The sequence below is a fragment of the Oncorhynchus clarkii genome, chromosome 4 (genome assembly GCF_045791955.1).
Source record: "Oncorhynchus clarkii lewisi isolate Uvic-CL-2024 chromosome 4, UVic_Ocla_1.0, whole genome shotgun sequence".
Lineage (NCBI taxonomy): Eukaryota > Metazoa > Chordata > Actinopteri > Salmoniformes > Salmonidae > Oncorhynchus > Oncorhynchus clarkii.
In genome coordinates this window covers 20,858,797-20,880,318 of record NC_092150.1, presented here as the reverse complement: position 1 = coordinate 20,880,318, position 21,522 = coordinate 20,858,797, and the positions used below count along the sequence as shown (strand labels likewise).

Below are 21,522 nucleotides of genomic sequence, written 5' to 3'. Positions count from 1 at the left end.
ACCTCGGCGTTACTCAGGACCCTGATCTCTTTTTTGACGAACATATCAAGACTGTTTCAAGGACAGCTTGTTTTCCATCTACGTAACATTGCAAAAATCAGAAACTTTCTGTCCAAAAATGCAGAAAAATTAATCCATGCTTTTGTTACTTTAGGTTAGACTACGGGCAAGGATCTACTTTCCGGCTACCCGGATAAAGCACTAAATAAACTTCAGTTAATGCTAAATACGGCTGCTAGAATCCTGACTAGAACCAAAAAATGCGATCATATTACTCCAGTGCTAGCCTCCCTACACTGGCTTCCTGTTAAGGCAAGGGCTGATTTCAAGGTTTTACTGCTAACCTACAAAGCATTACATGGGCTTGCTCCTACCTATCTCTCTGATTTGGTCCTGCTGTACATACCTACACGTATGCTACGGTCACAAGACGCAGGCCTCCTAATTGTCCCTAGAATTTCTAAGCAAACAGCTGGAGGCAGGGCTTTCTCCTGTACAGCTCCATTTTTATGGAATGGTCTGCCTACCCATGTGAGAGACGCAGACTCGGTCTCAACCTTTAAGTCTTTACTGAAGACTCATCTCTTCAGTGGGTCATATGATTGAGTGTAGTCTGGCCCAGGAGTGTGAAGGTGAACGGAAAGGCTCTGGAGTAACGAACCGCCCTAGCCGTCTCTGCCTGGCCGTTTCCCCTCTTTCCACTGGGATTCTCTGCCTCTAAGCCTATTACAGGGGCTGAGTCACTGGCTTACTGGTGCTCTTTCATGCCGTCCCTAGGAGGGGTGTGTCACTTGGGTGGGTTGAGTCATTGATGTGATCTTCCTGTCTGGGTTGGCGCTATACTCGGCCTTGTCTCAGGATGGTAAGTTGGTGGTTGAAGATATCCCTCTAGTGGTGTGGGGGCTGTGCTTTGGCAAAGTGGGTGGGGTTATATCCTTCCTGTTTGGCCTGTTTGGGTATCATCGGATGGGGCCACAGTGTCTCCTGACCCCTCATGTCTCAACCTCCAGTATTTATGCTGCAGTAGTTTGTGTCGGGTGGCTGGGGTCAGTTTGTTATATCTGGAGTACTTCGGTCTTATCCGGTGTCCTGTGTGAATTTAAGTATGCTCTCTCTAATTCTCTCGCTCTCTCTGAGGACCTGAGCCCTTGGACCATGCCTCAGGACTACCTGGCATGATGACTCCTTGCTGTCCCCAGTCCACCTGGCTGTGCTGCTGCTCCAGTTTCAACTGTTCTGCCTGCGGCTATGGAATCCTGACCTGTTCACCGGACGTGCTACCCATCCCAGACCTGCGGTTTTCAACTCCCTAGAGACAGCAGAAGTGGTAGAGATACTCTTAATGATCGGCTATGAAAAGCGAACTGACATTTACTCCCGAGGTGCTGACTTGCTGGTATATTATGCATGGTATACCATGCTGATCATTTATGAACATTTGAACATCTTGGCCATGTTCCGTTATAATCTCCACCCGGCACAGCCAGAAGAGGACTGGCCACCCCTCATAGCCTGGTTCCTCTAGGTTTCTTCCTAGGTTTTGGCCATTCTAGTGAGTTTTTCCTAGCCACTGTGCTTCTACATTTGCATTGCTTGCTGTTTGGGGTTTTAGGCTTGGTTTTTGTACAGCATATAGATATCAGCTGATGTACGAAGGGCTATATAAATACATTTGATGATCATCAGAAAGCATTCCCAGAAATCCCAGTTCCACAATAAATGTTTGTTTTGTTCAATACAGTCTATCATTTGTCCAAATACCTCCTTGTTCTCGCATTTAGTTCACAAATCCAAATCATTGAGGCGCGATCACTAGGTCCAGACAAAAAGTCAAAAGGTTCCGTTACAGTCCGTAGAAACATGTCAAACGAATGTATAGAATCAATCTTTAGGATGTTAACATAAATCTTCAATAATGTTCCAAACGGAGAATTCCGGGAGCGCACGTGATCAGCTCATGGCGGACACCTGATTGAAAGAGCTCTCATTGACTCCTTCATAGTAGACGCCTTAAACAAGGTTCTAAATTACTGTTGACATGTAGTGGAAGCCATAGGAAGTGCAATATGACAACCATAGACATTGTATATTCGATAGGCAATGAGTTGAAAAACTACAAACCTCAGATTTCCCACTTCCTGGTTGGATTTTTTCTCAGGTTTTTGCCTGCCATATGAGTTCTGTTATACTCACAGACATCATTCAAACAGTTTTGGAAACTTTTGTGTTTTCTATCCAAATCTACTAATAATATGCATATCTTCGCTTCTGGGCCTGAGTAGCAGGCAGTTTACTCCAGGCACCTTATCCAAGCTACTCAATACTGCCCCCCAGCCATAAGAGGTTTTAATAAAAACAATTGAAAGGTCACCATGACAAGACAAACTATAGATAATCCCTGCCAATATTTTGAAGCCTTTCAAAGAAGTATAAAACTGAAATAGCAACAGAGAAGCGTAGAATCATGTGGCCTGGTGTTAGGCTGACCATAGAGCGCTGTGTTGTCTATGGTCAACAGCACAGAGCTGTGGGTGGAACCTTCTGGGAGTTCAGTGGGGACTGTTTATGACCAAATACTTCTTTAGTCAATAGCCACGCATGGCCATGGTACCAGCCTCAGCCAGATCCTCATGGTACTGCACTTCAGGTGGATGGAAGAGAAAGCCCCACTGATTTAAGAGCAACAGAGTGTTTACTGACCAACTGACAACTCTCATTTATTTATTCATTTGAAATTTGTGAATACCTTCAGGATGGGGTTTTCTAAATGCTAGAGTACACCTAATAAATATAGTTTTCATACTTAGGGCATTAGGAATGTTGATGACTGAATGTTCTTGGCCAGAAACAGAAAAGGGAAGTTATGGACCCCACTTCCATTTGGCCCATTTCCTCAAAATTCAAAAAGGGGACAATTCATTTGGTCAACCTCAAAATCAATGTACAAGAGTGTGTGTGAACCAGTTTGTGTAGGCGCTAACAGTTGTAAGCCAGTTTACTACATTTATTTGTGCCCTTTCTAAAATGTTCTCCTTGTGATGTTTGCCATGTAAATGTGTGTAATTAATATATATGCGCTCACCAGTCTCTGTGTGTGTGGGCTGTTCAGTAAGGATGTCTGTGAGTTTGTTGGTGAGCTCAGCGTTGGCCCCAATCTCCTCTTCCCGCTCACCGGCTGACTCCTCTGATGACTCACTGAGGGGAAAGAAGTTATAAATAATGTTAAGTGGATTCCCGGTCCTGTCCTACTGTATTCCACTGTCATGTCTAAAGATGGAGGAAGCTTTTCAGTGTCAGAAGATAAAGAATCTAACTGTGCTCAAATACCCACACTAACATACTGTATACTACATATTATTAGTTCATTTTAGTATACTGGAAACGAATGGTATCCTTTCAGTTGATCGTACTAGAGCTTCGCCTGTCTACCGGAAGTTGATGCTGTTGCTATGCAACCTCTAGTTTGTTTAACTTCTCTAGTGTAGGGGGCAGCATTTGGAATTTTGGATGAAAAGCGTGGCCAAATTAAACTGCCTTCTACTCAGGCCCAGAAGATAAGATATGCATATAAGGAGTAGATTTGGATAGAAAACACAAAAGTTTCCAAAACTGTTAAAATAATGTTTGTGAGTATAACAGAACTGATTTGGCAGGTGAAAACCTGAGAAAAATCCACTCAGGAAGTTGGATTTGTTGTTGTTGTAGTTTTCTATTCAATGCCATTACAGTATCCATTGACTTAGGACTCAAATTGCAGTTCCTATGCCTTCCACTAGATGTCAACAGTCTTTAGAAAATGAGTGAGTAAGAGCAGTCTGAATGAGTGGACCCTGCCGTGTCACAGAGCTTTTTTGTGCGCGCGACCGAGAGTGCCTTTCTTGTTTACCTTTAATATCGGCAACGTTATTGTCCGGTTGAAATATTAGCGATTATTTAGGCTAAAAACAACCTGAGGATTGAATATGAACATCGTTTGACATGTTTCTATGAACTTTACAGATACAATTTGGATTTTTTTGTCTGCCTGTTGTGACTGCGTTTGAGCCTGTGGATTACTGAAGAAAACGAGAACAAAGAGGTTTTCGGATATAAAGAGAGACTTTATCGAACAAAAGGAACATTTATTGAATGAATTAATGTCTTGAGTGCAATCATATGAAGATCAAAGGTAAGTGATTAATTTGATCTCCATTTCTGACTTGTGTAACTTCTACTTGGCTGGTTACTGTTTGTAATGATTTGTCTGCTGGGCCATGTTCTCAAATAATTGTAAGGTATGCTTTCACCGTAAAGCATTTTTGAAATATGACACCGTGGTTGGATTCACAAGAAGTTTATCTTTAAACCCATGTAAAATAGTTGTATCTTGGGGGGATAGGAGGGACGCCATGTGCGACCGACGTGTTTTCCGTTTGCTCCCGTGGTATTCTTAAAGTTTGTGAATTTTGCAGCAGAACCGTATTTATTTTCAAATATTAATTTGGTGATCCCTTTCCTTAAAAAACAAGACTACTTTGCTTCCGAATGTCGACCAAACATAAGGCCAAAAGCATGACTTTAAGAAAACCCGGCCTACAAGACCCGCTCTCATCACCACCCTCTCCCGAGTCTGAGGGCCCGGGGACGCACACTTTACCCCGGGGGTGCGGCTTGGCCTGGCGGCGCTGAAATGAACATTCGAGGCCATTAAACTACTACGCTCTGAGATAGTTGAAATTAAAATAAAAAAGGTGGTTGATTGAGGCCAGAATACAGGAGGTTTCTGATACTTTAAAAGCAGATTTAACCATCCTACGGAACGAGACTGTGCCAGCAATCACATTACTCAAAACAACAGCTGCGTCACACACTACAACAATTGCAGCACTGGAGACCTCCGCTACTAATGTCTCCGACTTAACTACACCCCTGGAGGCTGAAGTTAAACGCCTAGCTGCGGATTTGAAAAAGGTGAAGGAGAGCTGTGTGAGTTTAGAGGGATTCTCTCGCCGCAATAATCTGAGACTTGTATCGGTCCCAGAGTCAGCGGAAATGCATCGCGCCACGGATTTCGTTTCAGGGCTGCTGAAGGATGTTCTTGCCTTAGATGAAAAGCCCCTGATTGATCGAGCCCACCGGTCGCTGCGCCCAAAGCCCCGGGATGGGGAGAGGCCCCGTGACAATTCTTCAAGTGCACTTTTTTCATGAGAAGATGGAGATCCTCCGACGAGCCCGCAATACCACTCTGAGCTTTCAAGGACAGAGCTTCTCCATCTCCAGGACTACTCCCCCACTGTTTCCAGGCAGCGCGCAGCTTTCGGACAGGCCAAACGAGTACTTCAGGACCATCCAAGTGTGAAGTATGGACTGCGATTCCCGGCCCGTTTATGGCTATCTCATGAGGGTAAAGACTACACATTTGAATCTCTGGATGAGGCTATGGCTCACATTCAACGTCACATCAAGAAGTTTTGAACATGCTCACAGTTCAGCAACTGTTGCTTGCGAACTGTGGATAGTAAGTAACCCACCTGTGGTACAATTATGTTTAGATATAACAGGCTAGTCTTGTATAGTTGGCGAACCTATTCAGGCTTATTTGATGTGATCTAATGTTTTGATCATCTAGTGTGCGTGCCTTACAAGCATTCAGTCATTTTAATTTAATTATATTAAGGTTTTACTTAGCCTAGAAACACAGGAGTTGTCTCGCTCACCTATTCCGTTTGTTTACACTGTCACAGTGACTCAAAATATTTTTGGTTATTTGTTTACTGCATCCGTTTGCATTGACCCAGTAAACAGTAAATGTCTCGAGGCTACACGGTTTTTGGGGTCTCACTTCAATTTTAAAAGTTTTGAGCGTCATTTATGCCCAGCAAACGTTCACGTAGTTTTTTGGTATTGGTTGTAAGCTGTCGCAGCGTCAACTAGACTACTATTATAATTACTTTTATTTTTAATTGTCTTACTACGATTTCCTTACTTCAAATTAGATTTTTGGCTGAGAGCCAATATACATTTTATTTATTTTCTCTCTCAATGCCTGTTATAAGACTGGGAATATAATTATATTCATCTACAAGTGGTGCTTTTGTCATTCCGTTTGCACAAGGGATTCACATTTTTTTTTTATTTGAAAAAACAAAACAAAAATCGTTCTTTTTGCTGCTTGATCCACTAACAAAACGTGACTTTAAAGAGCGGGACTGTGGGTTTAGGTTTAAGACCGCACTCTCACAGACATACTGTGCGAAGAGAACATGTTCTATTTAGGCTTGTACCTCATTTGGGGAGGTTGAATTGTTCAGTTCTAATGTCATTCTGTCTTTTTAGTTTTTTTTTTTCTGTACTTTTTCCAAACATCTACAACCATACATTATTACTCTGAGACAAGTTATTCTGGGGGTTTTGGGCGCTCATTGCTTTTCCATTCTATGCTCTAATGACAGGGTTGAATAACGGGAATGCCCAGAGGGGCCGAAATAATGCGATCAAGTACATTTCATGGAACACCAAAGGGGTTAATAACCCGGTGAAGCGTAAGAGGGTGTTGACACACTTAAAGGGTTTGAATGCAAATATTGCATTTCTACAAGACACTCACTTGAGGACTGGTGAGCATTTTAGGATGCGTAAGGACTGGGTTGGTCAAGTGTTCCACTCAAACTTTCATAGTAAATCAAGAGGTGCTGCTATTCTGGTTGATAAAGCTACTCCCTTTGTAGCTTCTGAGGTTATTGCTGATCCTAAGGGACGATACATCATAGTAACTGGTGAACTGTTTTCTACCCCTCTTCTTTTGGCTAGTGTTTATGCTCCCAATTGGGATGACAAGTTTCATTTCTTCCTTTCTGTCTGCTATTCCCAATTTAGATTCTCATTTGTTGATTTTAGGGGGGGATTTCAACTGTAAAATGTCCCCAGTTCTTGACAAGGGCCTGTATTTGTTTGTGAGGACATCTAAATATGCCCTACTTATTCAATCCTTTCTTCAGAAATATGCTGTTTGAGGCCTGGCGTTTCCTACAACCTACAGAGACAGTATTCCTTTTATTCTCATGTTCATCAAACATACTCCCGGATTGATTACTTCTTTTGGACAAAAAACTTCTGCCTAACCTTCGGCAGTGTACTTACGAGAGTATTGTTATTTCTGACCATTCACCATTAGTGCTTGAACTAGAGTTCCCCCAGCGACCTCCTATGTGTTATCAATGGCGTCTCAACCCCATTTTACTCTCAGATAAGGAGTTTGTCAATTTAATTTCTTCTGAAATCACCTTATTCCTAGAAACTAATTCAACACCAGGTATGTCCTGCTCTACCATATGGGAGTCTCTCAAAGCATACCTACGTGGCCAAATTATTTCTTATACAGCCAACCAAAACAGAGTTCGCTCTCAGCGACTTCGGGACCTGAGCAAGTCCATAGCCACATTGGATGAGAAGTATGCTACGGATCCTTCCTCTGATCTGCATAAAGAGCGCCAACTACTCCAATCTGAATTTGATGAGCTTTCTACCAGGCAAGCTGAACAGTTAATCTTGCGAGCTCGATACAAAGTCTATGAACAAGGCGACAAGGCCAGTAAACTCCTTGCACATCAGATCCGTAAATCTGAGGCCTCACGTTTAATCCCACAAATAAGGACCCGTCTGGTGCCACCACAGTTATACATAAAGAGATCCATGATCAATTCAAACAATTTTACTCTGCGCTATACACCTCTGAATCCCCTCAATACCCTTTGCTGATTGATTCCTTCTTTAATGGCTTGAATATGCCTTCAATTGATACAGACTCCCATGACTGTCTAGAAGAAGAATTTACGCTTGAGGAGATTGCAACAGCAGTGTCCGCAATGAAAAGTGGGAAATCACCGGGTCCGGACGGTTTTCCAACCGAATTTTACAGGACGTTTTCTGGTCTGCTTTGCCCATTCTTGTCTCGACTATTTAAGAGTGCCTTAATAATTCAAAGCTACCGCCTAGTCTTTATCAGGCTTCAATTTCATTACTATTAAAGAAAAACAAAGACCCCCTGGAATGTGGATCCTATTGCCCAATCTCGCTTTTAAACTGTGATTACAAAATCCTAGCTAAGCTTTTAGCCATCCGTATGGAAGGCTTGCTGCACCAAGTAATACACTCTGACCAGACTGGCTTTGTGAGAAATAGGCATTTATTTTTCAATATTAGGCACCTTATGAATATACTGTACTGCCCGGCGTCGGAGGACCCGGAGGGGGTGGTCTCACTTGATGCCGAAAAAGCGTTTGACCGCGTTGAGTGGGATTACCTAACAGCTGCCCTTTATAGATTTGGCTTTGGCCCCAAATTCATTGCGTGGATAAAGATTCTTTATTTTTCCCCCTTGGCGTCGGTACGGCCTAATAACTTGTCCTCTTACTATTTTCCCTTGCACTGCAGATCCAGACAGGGTTGTCCACTCTCCCCCTTGTTGTTTGCTTTGGCAATCGAGCCTCCCGCCATTGCACTATACTCTAATGATGCCATTCAAGGTATAATCAGGGCAGGCTGGGAGCAGAAAGTCTCGCTATATGCTGACGACCTTTTGTTTATCTCCAACCCTGATACCTCATTGCCACGTGCCCTATCTGTTCTTAAAAAGTTTGGATCAATCTCAGGGTACAAGCTGAATATAGGCAAGAGTGAGCTTTTTCCAGTAAACAAGGCTGCTTTAAAGTGCTCTTTTACAAGTTCTCAGTTTAGGATTGTCCGGGATCAATTCACCTACTTGGGAGTTAAAGTTACAAGGAAATATTCAAATTTGTTTCAGGAAAACTTTGTTGCTCTAGCAGACCGTTTGAAACAATCTTTTACTTTTTGGAATTCGCTACCCCTCTCTCTTATCGGAAGGATTAATGTCATTCAAATGAATGTGTTGCCCAAATGTTTATATTTATTTCAATGTTTACCCATTTTTATTCCAAAATCTTTTTTTATTTCACTGGATCAAACATTCATGCATTTTATTTGGGATGGCAAGGTACCACGGATTGGTAGAAAACATTTACAGAAGCCTAGGTCATTGGGGGGTTTAGCTCTACCAAATTTTCAGACATACTACTGGGCTGCAAATTTCAGAGCCCTTCTGTACTGGCTGCAGACGGATCCTACTGGCCCTAGACCACTCTGGGTCCAGATGGAGTCTGAATCGTGTAAACCTGCAGCACTTTCCTCTGTGCTGTGCTCGTCTCTCCCAGTGTCCCTAGGCAAAAGGTGTGTCAACCCAATTGTAAAGCAGTCTCTTAAAATTTGGAATCAGTTCCGTTTAGCCTTTAGCCTCCGAGGCTTTTCTCTATCAAGCCCAATCAATCAGAACATTTTATTTCCTCCATCCTTTGAATGATGGGGCTTTTGGCATTTGGCACTCACTAGGCCTCTCCTCGCTAGCCCAATTATTCTTTGATGATACATTTGCCTCTTTTTCTCAGCTGCAGGAAAAGTTAAATCTCCCCCAATCCCACTTTTTCTGCTATCTCCAGACTAGAAATTGTGTCAGAGCTAACACACCTGGATTTCCCCATAGGCCTGCGAATATAGCTATAGAGAGCATCTTGGAGTTGAACAAGCTTCCTAGGGGCGCAATTTCAGATGTATATGCAATCATTCATGACTTACAGAAACCTTCTTTGGTGCCTTTAAAGACTCGATGGGAAAAGGATTTGGGGGAGGAACTTGGGGAAGACACCTGGGAATCTGTGCTGCACAGGGTGCACCCGTCCTCTTTTAGCACTAGACACAGCCTCATTCAATTTAAGGTGTAAAGTGGAACCAGCCACACTGTTGCATATGTTTTGGGGCTGTCATAAACTGTCAGGTTTCTGGGAATTAATATTGAAATGTTTCTCTGATATATATGACACTGTTATAGATCAGTCTCCCCTTACAGCCCTTTTTGGATTACTGCCCATGGGTACCCCCCTATCAAGAATCCAGTCGGACACTGTTGCTTATACAACTCTTTTAGCTAGACGGCTAATACTACAGAACTGGAAGATGGAAGCTCCCCCATCTTATAAATATTGGGTGAGAGATGTGTTGTGCTCTCTGAAACTAGAAAAAAATTCAATTAAATTCACGTGGGAACCCCAAACTGTTTAATGAGGCTTGGGCTCCATTCCGGTCTTACTTTAAACAGTCCATCCTCTGATGGCATTCCAATTAAAACTAAAATAAGTCTGTATTTGACCCCCCTGTGACTTAAGGGTTGGAGGAGCTTCGCTCTGTGTTTTTGCTGGGGGGGCATTAAGGTCCATGTGCTTTTTGATTGTGACCCGCGGATGCCTTGTTCATCTTGCCCGGGCAGAGACTGAAGTGTGAGCTTGTTTTTCCCCAGTTATTTTTACATTTTGTTCACGCCTACATGAATAATCATTCTATTTTTTTTTTTATTTTAAAGCATTGCAAACTTTATTTTTGGTCCAGTGGATGGTCGGTCTGTGGCCATGACTGTTTGTGAGTGGTTGCATTTCTCCACCCTTATCCCTTGACTGTTTACAGGAACAATGGTGAGGTGTTTGCTCTGTCCCTGTACTATAGATTGTCCTTTAACCTTTGTAGCCTTCTCCTTGGTGTGTTTAACTTGGCTAAAGTATGGTATCTTTAAAGCATTTTTTTTTATTTGTATTTGTATTTTTCTAGTTGCGTATATTATTTATATTGCTTTGTGTTGTCTTGTGTGTGTGTGTGTGTGTGTGTGTGTGTGTGTAAAGCTTAATAAACAGAGTTTAAAAAAATAGTTGTATCTTTTCTGAATTTTTTATAATGAGTATTTCTGTATTTGGCGCTCTGTAATCTCACTGGATGTTGGCCAGGTGGGACGCTAGCGTCCCACATACCCTAGAGAGGTTAAAACCTGTTATGGCTGCGATCCTCGTACAGGGATCAACATCAGGGGAAATTTCATAGTGACAACTAAAAATACAACTTCGTAACATTAAACATTCTTGAAAATGCAAGTGTCTTACACCCTTCAAAAGATTAGAATCTTGGTAATCAAACTATGTTTTCCAATTTAAAATCACTATTACAGAGAACAAATCCCATGCTTTTGTTTGAGAAGAGCAATCAACAAACATTTTCCCTCATGACAGTTTTTACACATTCACATCTGAAGGTAAAATTATGACTTACATTCTGATATCTTGCTCTTATTTCTCTTCCTGAGGGTCCCATTGATCAAATGAAGTGCCGTTTTCTTTGATAAAATCCATTTTTATAGCCTAAATCGAAACATTTTGTAAACCGTTTGTGCCGTGAATTCCATCTCTATCAATTTTTTTACGGAGCATTCGACGTGATTACCCTCCGTAAACAATCGTTTATCTAGTCATGGTTGGTTTCAGTGCATTCCTCTGGATGTTTGCAACACAGCCAAACGTCATTGTTTTTTTTGCGGGGAGTATTGACCGAAGTGAGCTGATTTGAAGACAATGATAAATGACTACCTTACGCACCAATCATTTTAGCGAAGCTTCATTGATTGACTATATTTCTGCCCAATGACCACTGATCTTCTTAAAATCTAGCTGGTTAGATAGCCAATGAGCTGAGGTAAACGCCAGTATGTAATGGTTTTGGGTTGGACCACAATTCCTTGTTTGTAATCGCACGCGCAGGGAACTCCATTCTCGCCTTGACGATCAGAGGAGTTGCTGTAAGGCTTTTTACGTGCAGCTGTATTTCGGAAAGTTGTAGTTTCAACGATTTCATTGAAGATATCATGGCGAATAAATCATGTAAAGCGAAGTCTAAAGTGAAAGTGAGAGATTTTTTGTTTGAGGAATCTTGGAGTGTTATGATTCAAACGAACTGAGGAGCTGTTTCTGCAAGGACAGGACGTACCTCTGGACGGGTAAGTGCTAATGCCGTTTTATGAAATATAAAAATATATATTATATATAAAAAACATATATATATATTTTGCAATGAAATGTGTGGTTTGTGTGTGTGTATATATATATATATATATATATATATGTGTATATATATATATATATGTGTGTGTGTGTGTGTGTATATATATATATATGTATGTGTGTGTATATATATATATATATATATATATATATATATATATATATATATATATATATATATATATATATATACATACATACATACATACATACACACACACACACACACACACACACACATATATATATACACACACACACACTGGCCGTAGTTGAATGGAACAGCACTTCACCTTAGTGACTGTTCCCTCTGCTCTATACAATACATATCTGTTTATTTTATGTGATGATAAAAGGCTCATACAATACAAATATTTTTTTAATGTTTTCTTTCACAGTGATAGCGACTCCGACTGGGAGCCCCCGGTGCCAAGCTGCCCGCTCTACCTGTGCCCCCAGTGGTGTTCATATGCCACAGTTCATTACTGCAGGCATGACTGTGCATCAGGGCCAAAAGGGCACAGCATGGAGACGTCGTTGTGTTCTGTGTCGCATGAAATGCACCACTTGTTCAGTTTGCCTCTGCTTTACATCAGAAAGAGACTGCTATAGGACATGGCACAGGCAGTAAAATATTATGACGAGGACTTCCAAGGGGTGTACTGTTTTTAAAAAAATATTTATTTTCTAATATTTTTTCAAACATTTTTTTTTGTGTGTGTGTGTTTGTGTGTGTGTGTTAGAATTGCTTTTTGATATGTTGTATATAGTTATTTGCACTGCTGTATATAGTTATAGGTCATTTCACCAATTCGGCAACTTGGGTACATTTGGGCAACTTGTGTGGGACACCTGGGTGACTTCATGCTAAATGTCATGTAGCTCACCCATTCCGGAAGTTATAGGTCTGAAACTTTGCACACCTACAGTTGCCCTCTTGTGTTATCCATCAAAATTATCTCCAGCATCCTATTCTAGTACATGTGAAAGATGATACTACAACAATAAAAAACAGAAAACGTATGCTCTTTCCTTCTCTTTTCTTCCACCAGATCTACTGTGTTATATTCTCCTACATCAATTAACATTTCCACAAACTTCAGAATGTTTCCATTCAAATGATACCAAGAATATGCATATCCTTGCCTCTGGGGCTGAGCTACAGGCAGTTAGATTTGGGTATGTCTTCAGGCGGAAATTGAGAACAAAGGGATGCAGCCATAACAGCAGGGGTGTCAAAGTCAAATGGACGGAGGGCCAAATAAAAAAATCAGCTACAAGACGAGGGCCGGACTGTTCGAATGTTCATTGAAAAATTTTTAAATGACGCATATAGTCTAGTGAACCTAATTGAACCTACTGAAAACCTAACAAATATATTACAATATGATCAGATAAATAAAGCAATATTTTCTTATGGCTCTGTCAGTAATCTTTAATTTTCAACAGACACAAAAGACAAATTTCCTTTATATAAATATCCCCATAACATGAACATTAAATGAAAGAAACCGGTATTCAAGGCACCATCAGTAGACTATATTTTCTATTTTAGCAAAAGTGGGCTAAATTTACTTCAAAGAAAAAACAATAATAGCAATTTTCTATCATCCACTCAACTGAAATATTTTTAAAATATAATTGGATTGAAATACAAAAAAATAAAGTGCAAAAATCTATTAATCAAAAACAACACTTTGTTTAAGGAGAAGTAACATGCAGTGAAAACAAATATTAAATTTTAACTTTTAAACTTGAACTGAGTAAAAACTCTAAATATGTGATTGCACAGTAATGTTCACTTGTTTGAGGTTGAGGGTGATACTTGGTGGTGTCCCATCTTTTCCACAAGTTCATCAATGTTCGGGGTAAGGCTCTGAGCTGAAGAAATCCTCAGAATTGAGTGGAGGTGTTCAGCAGTAAGTCGACTTCTGTGTGATGTTTTGTTCAGGTTCATCAAAGAAAACAGTTGTTCACACAGGTATGTGCTGCCAAACATAGACAACGTTTGAGCAGCCTGGATGCGCAGCTGGGGCATTGTGCCGGGGAGGAAACGGGCGAACTCCGCAGCACCCACTGCCGCATATTTTGCCCTCAGTGCATCATTGCATTGGAGGTCAATCAACTCCATTTGGAGGTTTGGTGGTGAGCTTTCCACGTCAACAGCAAATGGGTTACCGAGCAGTTCCAACCTGCTTTTTTGTGCTTCAAAGTCAGCAAATCGGCGTCGAAAGTCAGCGGCAAGCATACCTATTTTATCAGCCAACTGTGTGCTCGGGAACGCACTGGTAGAGAGCTTCTCTTTCATGGTCTGGCAGCTGGGAAAGTGGCTCAAATTTTCTTTCCGCATCTGCGTCTCCCACAGAGTCAGTTTGGTTTTAAATGCCTTCACTGTACTGTACATATCAGAGATGACACGATCCCGACCCTGCAGCTGCAAGTTTATTGCATTCAGATGACTCGTAATGTCACACAGAAAAGCCATTTCACACAGAAACATTTCGTCTCGGAGTTGTGTTGTGTCTTTCCCTTTGCTGTCCAAGAACAGACAAATCTCCTCACGAAGCTCGAAACATCTTTGAAGCACCTTTCCCTGGCTTAGCCATCGCACCTCTGTGTGATAAGGCAAATCACCATGCTCCGTTTCTAACTCCGTCAGAAATGCCTTGAACTGGCGGTGATTCAAACCTTTGGCTCTGATAAAGTTAACTGTGCGCGTGATGATGCTCATTACATGCTCCATTTTCAAGGCTTTACCGCACAACGCTTCCTGGTGTATGATACAATGATAAGCTGTCAGCTCACCTGTCGCGTTTTCCTCTTGCATCTTTTCCCGTATCTTCGCCACCAGTCCGCTCCTGTGTCCACACATCGCAGGTGCTCCGTCGGTTGTCAAACCCACGAGTTTTTCCCAAGGCAGCTCCATCTCATTTACACATCTTGACACCTCTTCATACAAATCATGCCCCGTAGTTGTGCCATGCATAGGACGTAAAGCCAAAAACTCCTCTGTCACGCTTAGGTTGGAGTCCACTCCGCGGATGAAAATTGACAACTGGGCAATGTCAGAAATGTCGGTGCTCTCATCCACAGCCAAGGAATATGCAATAAAATCTTTTCCCTTTTTCACAAGCTGCTCTTTTAGATTGATGGACAACTGGTCTACTCTCTCGGCAATGGTGTTTCTGCTCAGACTCACATTTAAAAAGAGTTGCCTTTTTTCTGGGCAAACTTCGTCACAAACTTTAATCATGCGGTTTTTGATGAAATCCCCCTCCGTAAATGGCCGGGCTGATTTAGCGATCTCTTCTGCCAAAATAAAACTGGCCTTGACAGTTGCGTCCGCGTGTGTGTCCGCGTGTTTCGTTTCATAATGTCGTCTCAGATTATACTCTTTCAGTACCGCCACACTTTCTCCACACAGAAGACACACAGGTTTTCCAGCTACCTTCGTGAACATATACTCCGACTCCCACCTTGTTTGAAACCCCCGGTTCTCAGTATCCACCTTCCGTTTTGCCATTTTTGATGGGTATCTGAAAGTTAATTTTACTGTGATGCTGACGACTGCTGTGCCAATAAATATTGAAATGAAGCAGCCTACTGCTCGGTGCGTCACCTTTGCATTGTGGGAAATGTAGTATTGGTGCGTGTAAAAGATCTGCGGGCTGCCGGCTTGCTGCGGGCCGGTTCTAATAATAAATCAAGATCATCCCAGGGGCCGTAAAAAACCTTCTTGCGGGCCGGATGTGGCCCGCGGGCCTTGACTCTGACATATGTGCATAACAGGTTAACAAATTACTAGCTTGACGTTTTACGATTTCGGGTGTGTTCGTAAATTCAATCTGGAGTGCCAGTGTGCTCTGGGTGTTCATTAATCCAGAGCATTGTCAGATTGTCCGTTTGAAAATTCAGAGCGTGACAAATGAGAACACCTCACTGACCATTTTACGTGCCATAGCAAAGCTGGTTAGGCTGTTTTCATGTTATCCAGAGAGTTGGTGACTAACTGTGCTGCAGGCAACAATTTAATTACTAATTTTTTTGCAGATGTTTACTTACACGGCCATATTCAACGGGTGTTGAGCGTTCATAAATTCATCAGTTATTCTTTGCGAGTGTGCTCTGAAATCAGAGTAAATAGCTAAGTGGTATAGCCTTTTGAATCGCACACCTAAGAATGATGTAAATAATCAAGTCAATCAACGTTGGGTAGTTAGTTAATATACTGCCTGACAAGTTTGATGTATTAGTAGCCAACTAACGTTAGGTGCATACTGCTGTAATGCTATGCGGTTGTCAGCCAACATAACACGTAACTTATTTGAAAATGTATTACATTTAAACATTTGAACTTCTTTGGGATAGGGGGCAGCATTTTCACTTTTGGATGAAAAGCGTGCCCAGAGTAAACTGCCTCCTACTCAGTCCCAGATGCTAATATATGCATATTATTAGTATTGGATAGAAAACACTGAAGTTTCTAAAACTGTTTGAATGATGTCTGAGTATAACATAACTCATATGGTAGGCAGAAACCTGAGAAGAAATCAAAACAGGAAGTGAGAAATCTGAGGTTTTAGTTTTTGAACTCAACCCCTATCAAATACACAGTGGGATATTGGTTGTTGCACTTCCTAAGGCTTCCACTAGATGTCAACCGTCTTTAGAACGTTGTTTGATGCTTCTACTATGAAGGGGGGCTGAATGAGAGGGGTCAGAGGTCTGCCAGCAGTCACGCACTGGTCACGCGCATTTCACATGAGGTAGCTCTCGATCCATTGCTTTTCTACAGACAATGGAATTTTCCAGTTGGAACATTACTGAACATTTATGATAAAAACATCCTAAAGATTGATTTTATACATAGTTTGTTATGTTTCTATGACCAGTAATATACCTTTTTGGAATTTTTGTCCAACCTTTCCGCTGGATTTGCACGCGCGTTTCGATTTGTTTACCAAACGCCCTAACAAAAGGAGGTATATGAAAATAAATGAACTTTAATCGAACAAAATCAAACATTTGTGGAACTGGGATTCCTGGGAGTGCATTCTGATGAAGATCATCAAAGGTAAGTGAATATTTATAATGCTATTTCTAATGTTGACTGCGCAACATGGCGGATATTTCTTTTGGCTGTTTTGGGCTCTGAGCGCCGTACTCAGATTATGCTTTTTCTGTAAAGTTTTTAAAAAATCTGACACAGCGGTTGCATTAAGGAGAAGTTTATCTAAAGTACCATGCATAACACTTGAATTTTCATCAACATTTATAATGAGTATTTCTGTGAATTGATGTGGCTCTCTGCAAAATCACCGCATGTTTTGGAACTACTGAACATAACACGCCAATGTAAAATAAGATTTTTGGATATAAATATGAACTTTACCGAACAAAACATACATGTATTGTGTAACATGAAATCCTATGAGTGTCATCTTATGAAGATCAAAGGTTATTGATTCATTTTCTCTCTATTTCTGCTTTTTGTGAATCATCTCTTTAGCTGGAAAAATGGTTGGGTTTTTCAGTGACTTGGTGGTGACCTAACAATCGTTTGTGGAGCTTTCGCTGTAAAGCATTTTTGAAATCAGACACTGTGGCTGGATTAACCGCTCTGCGCACCGAACCCGTTAGCGGGATTAAATTCGACAACATACGGTGATCGCTACATAAATAGTCATATTAAACATTCATGAAAATACACGTCTCTCCCATATTTTGAAAGCCTAGAATCTTGCTAATCCAACTGCGTTGTCAGATTTAAAAAAGGATTTACTGCGAAAGAATACGATGCGATTATCTGAGGATAGAGCCCCATTAAAAAAAACTATTTCAACCAGCACAGGCGTAACAAAATCACAAACTGCAATAAAATAAATAGTTTACCTTTGACGATCTTCCTCTGTTTGCAATCCCAATGCTCATTGTTACACAATGAATGGTCGGTATTTTGTTTGATAAATTTTGTTTGTTTTTATAGCCTAACACAAAACATTTTGTGAACCGCTTGTGTCGTGAATTCGTACTGACTGAAAGAAACCGATTTGAAGAAAACAAGTAATGACATCATTGTGCACCAATGATATGACAGCTTTTTCGTTGATTGACTGTATTTTAACCCAATGACCGTCTTGAAATCTAGCTGGGTAGATAGCCAATGAGCTGAGGTAAACGGCAATATGTAATGGTTGTGTTGGAAGACCAACCCATGTAGTAAACTCCGGCGTAAAGAGGGTAATTTGCCATTGAAGATTCATACTGGAAGGAGTGCATGTTACGCACTTTTTTGGTAAAGCGCATCTTCAGCGTATCAATCAGTATGGCGACTAAGTCAGGGAAAGCTAAATCTAAGTCTAGAGATATACAGATGTACACACAATTTTAGAAGAAATTGATCGGGAAAGTGAGATTGTTGGAGCATAATTCATAGCTTTGATTCCCAAATGGAGGAATATTTTTTGAATGGAGAGGACAGTTTTGGACTGGTAAGTTCTTCCCATGCTAATGCCATTGTTTGAAATTAATAATATAAAATGTGATTTTGACATTTTTTAGTAGCAATATATAAGAATGTAATGAAATGTGTAAAGTACACGTTGGCTATACATTGTGGGTGGGGGTATATTTGTATGTATGTTTATGACCCATAGCCCATGTTTGTGTGTGTATATATAGATATTGTGGATTAGAGGGAGCATGGCCGAGATGCGTGTGTCTGCCGCTCCACCCCACCTCACCCCCACATGAAATAGCCTATTGAGGCTGTTGAGGGAAGGGCAGGCCCACAACAATGGCCAAAGTGAAATGGAGACAGTAGATACAGCTGGTCTGTTGTAATATAATAAAGACAGATCTAGCTGGTCTGTCATAATATAATAGAGACAGTAGATCTAGCTGAAATGTCATAATATAAATGAGACAGTAGATCTAGCAGGTCTATAATATTATATTCAACCTTATGTTCCCTGTACGCTATATATATATATATATTTGTTTATTATACCTGTTGATACAGGGCTCATATGTGAAACTATTCTAACTGAACATTTTATTTTACAGTGACACTGACTCCGAATGGGAGCCCCCAGTGCCAAGGTGTCCATCCCCCACTGAAGCTGTTTCATCCAGCTCCTGCCACAAGTGGTGTTCATCTGCCCAAATTTATTTCTGCAGGCATGGATGTGCCTCAGGGCCAAAAGGGCACAGCATGGAGGCGTCACTGTGTTCTTTGCAAGATTAAGTCCCCCATCACCTGCACCACATGCTTGGTGACCCTCTGCTTTACAGCAGAAAGAGACTGCTATGGCACCTGGCATCAGCAGCACAATATTGTGTAGAGGACTGAGGGTCTTCCAAATATTGAAAGTGTTATTTTGTAAATGTATATTTTTTTTTTCTCCATGTTTTTTCTCCATTTGGGGGGGGGTTGTTAGAATACTATTTTGGTATTTTGTATATAGTTATTCCATTCAAAATGTATAACTTCACCAATTTGGCCACTTGGGTACATTTGGGCTACTTGTGTGGGACACCTGGGTGACTCATTTTGGAAGTTATCATTCTGAAACTTTGCACAAGTACTGTTGCCCTCATGTTTTTCACTGAAATTGTCCCCATCATCCTATCTGAATGTTTGTTTTGTCTTCATTTTAAAGATGATACAACAATAAAAATAAAAAACATATGTTTTTTTCATTGTTTTATCTAAACCAGATCTATTGTGTTATATTCTCCTACATTCAATTCACATTTACACAAACTTCAGAGTGTTTTCTTTCAAATGAAACCAATAATATGCATATTCTTGGTTCTGGGCCTGAGCTACAGGCAGTTAGATTTGGGTATGTCTTCAGGCAGAAATTGAAAAAAGTAGGGGGGGAGGGGGGTAGCTGTAAGAGGTTAACGAGAATTGTATCTTTAAAATGGTGCCTAATACTTGTACTTTTGAGAAATTAGATTTATGAGTTTTGTTGATTTGTATTTGGCGCCCTGCAATTTCATTGGCTGTTGGCGAGGGGTTCTCAAGTCAATCAACGTTGGGTAGTTAGTTAATATACTGCTTGGCAAGTTTGATGTATTAGTAGCCAACTAACGTTAGGTGCATACTGCTGTAATGCTATGCGGTTGTCAGCCAACGTAACTTATTTGAAAATGTATTGCATTTAAACATTTTCTTTTTTCTTCAAATCTGAAAAGTTATGAAGCCATGCCCATTTTCTGAAGAATTGCATTATGGGACCTAAAAGCACAGAAATCGTGTCCACTGCATGTATACGTCATATTTTGGCGAATTTAGTACGTCATCCGGGAACTTTTGGCATACTAACTATGACCAACAAGCATACTTTATACTCAATTCACGTCACAAATAGTAGTCAGTGCAGTTAGAATGAGTATTTGAACACAGCATGGGTCTTGTTAACTGACAGCAAATTGTTTCGAAACCAGTTTACAATGTTGACATGACAAAGTGTAAGGATTGTGCCCTGTCATCTTTGTGTGATGAAGTAGGTCAAATATGTCTAAGAAGTCATTTGATGTGGGGGTGTTAAGATAGGAAACAATGACCTGCACCCTGTCACTATCAATCGCATCATTCCCATGTGACGAGAGCCTTTCGATCAAGTCCAAACAAGAGTCATGCAATCAAACCAGATAATGGTTTCAGTCTAGGTACGTACTTGGCTATGAAATCCACAGCGACGTCATCCAGTGAGGCGACGCTGTCCCCGGTGCCACAGGATGACTGCGGGTAGCTGACTTCCCTGGGGGGGTCCATGGCTGTGGACATGGCAGTAGGCTCACACACAGTCACTGCAAGGGGGGGAAATGGAGAAAGGGGACAGGGTAAGACACAGCATGACTCATTCACACATGACCCACACAAATCTCAGGGACCGAGTTTCCCCAGCTGTAAGTGTGAAGTTGTCAGGCTTCGAGAGAGTGACAAAAGGAGCATTAGTCCTTCCTTAGAGCAGGGGTTCCTAAACTTTTTCACTCAGGCCCACCAACCAGCATTGGGGAACATCCCACACCCAGTCTATTTCTATGGACACAAGCACAGTTCATGACAAACTGTTCACACTCCTCGTTGGTTGGAGAGAAAAATTTAGCATATTTAAAGCTAATTTCCTGCAATTCTACACATTGTCATTTGGTGCAGCGAATTTTGCTGAAGGCCTAAAGGCTTGCAGTCCTTTTAAAAAAATCCAGTGTTGCGCCGTTGGCGGTAGGTGCACTTGATTCAGAAGCTCGGCGCACCGGTAGGCATAGTGTTTCCATTTTGAACCATTTTATTTGTCTGAAAATACAATTCTGCCTACCCGGCGGACCGGAAGATCTCTGCCTAAAATAGAGTACGCCTACTGCGCTGGCCAATCGTATAGCTCAAATCACCATGCCTACAGTGCCTTGCGAAAGTATTCGGCCCCCTTGAACTTTGCGACCTTTTGCCACATTTCAGGCTTCAAACATAAAGATATAAAACTGTATTTTTTTGTGAAGAATCAACAACAAGTGGGACACAATCATGAAGTGGAACGACATTTATTGGATATTTCAAACTTTTTTAACAAATCAAAAACTGAAA

At 41.1% G+C, this 21,522-nt stretch overlaps 1 protein-coding gene across 2 annotated transcripts in view; it reads right to left on the bottom strand.

Annotated features, from left to right (window-relative positions):
- LOC139406578 (long-chain-fatty-acid--CoA ligase ACSBG2-like) overlaps positions 1-21,522 on the bottom strand; it is a 68,898-nt gene that overhangs the window by 27,240 nt on the left and 20,136 nt on the right. For both annotated transcript variants that reach the window (XM_071149314.1, XM_071149313.1), the window contains exons 2-3: positions 20,615-20,747; positions 3,083-3,195 (exon numbers count right to left, since the gene is read on the bottom strand). In XM_071149314.1, the coding sequence (XP_071005415.1) occupies positions 3,083-3,195; positions 20,615-20,724 (223 nt within the window). In that variant the 5' untranslated portion in view covers positions 20,725-20,747. The remainder of the gene's footprint in view (positions 1-3,082; positions 3,196-20,614; positions 20,748-21,522) is intronic.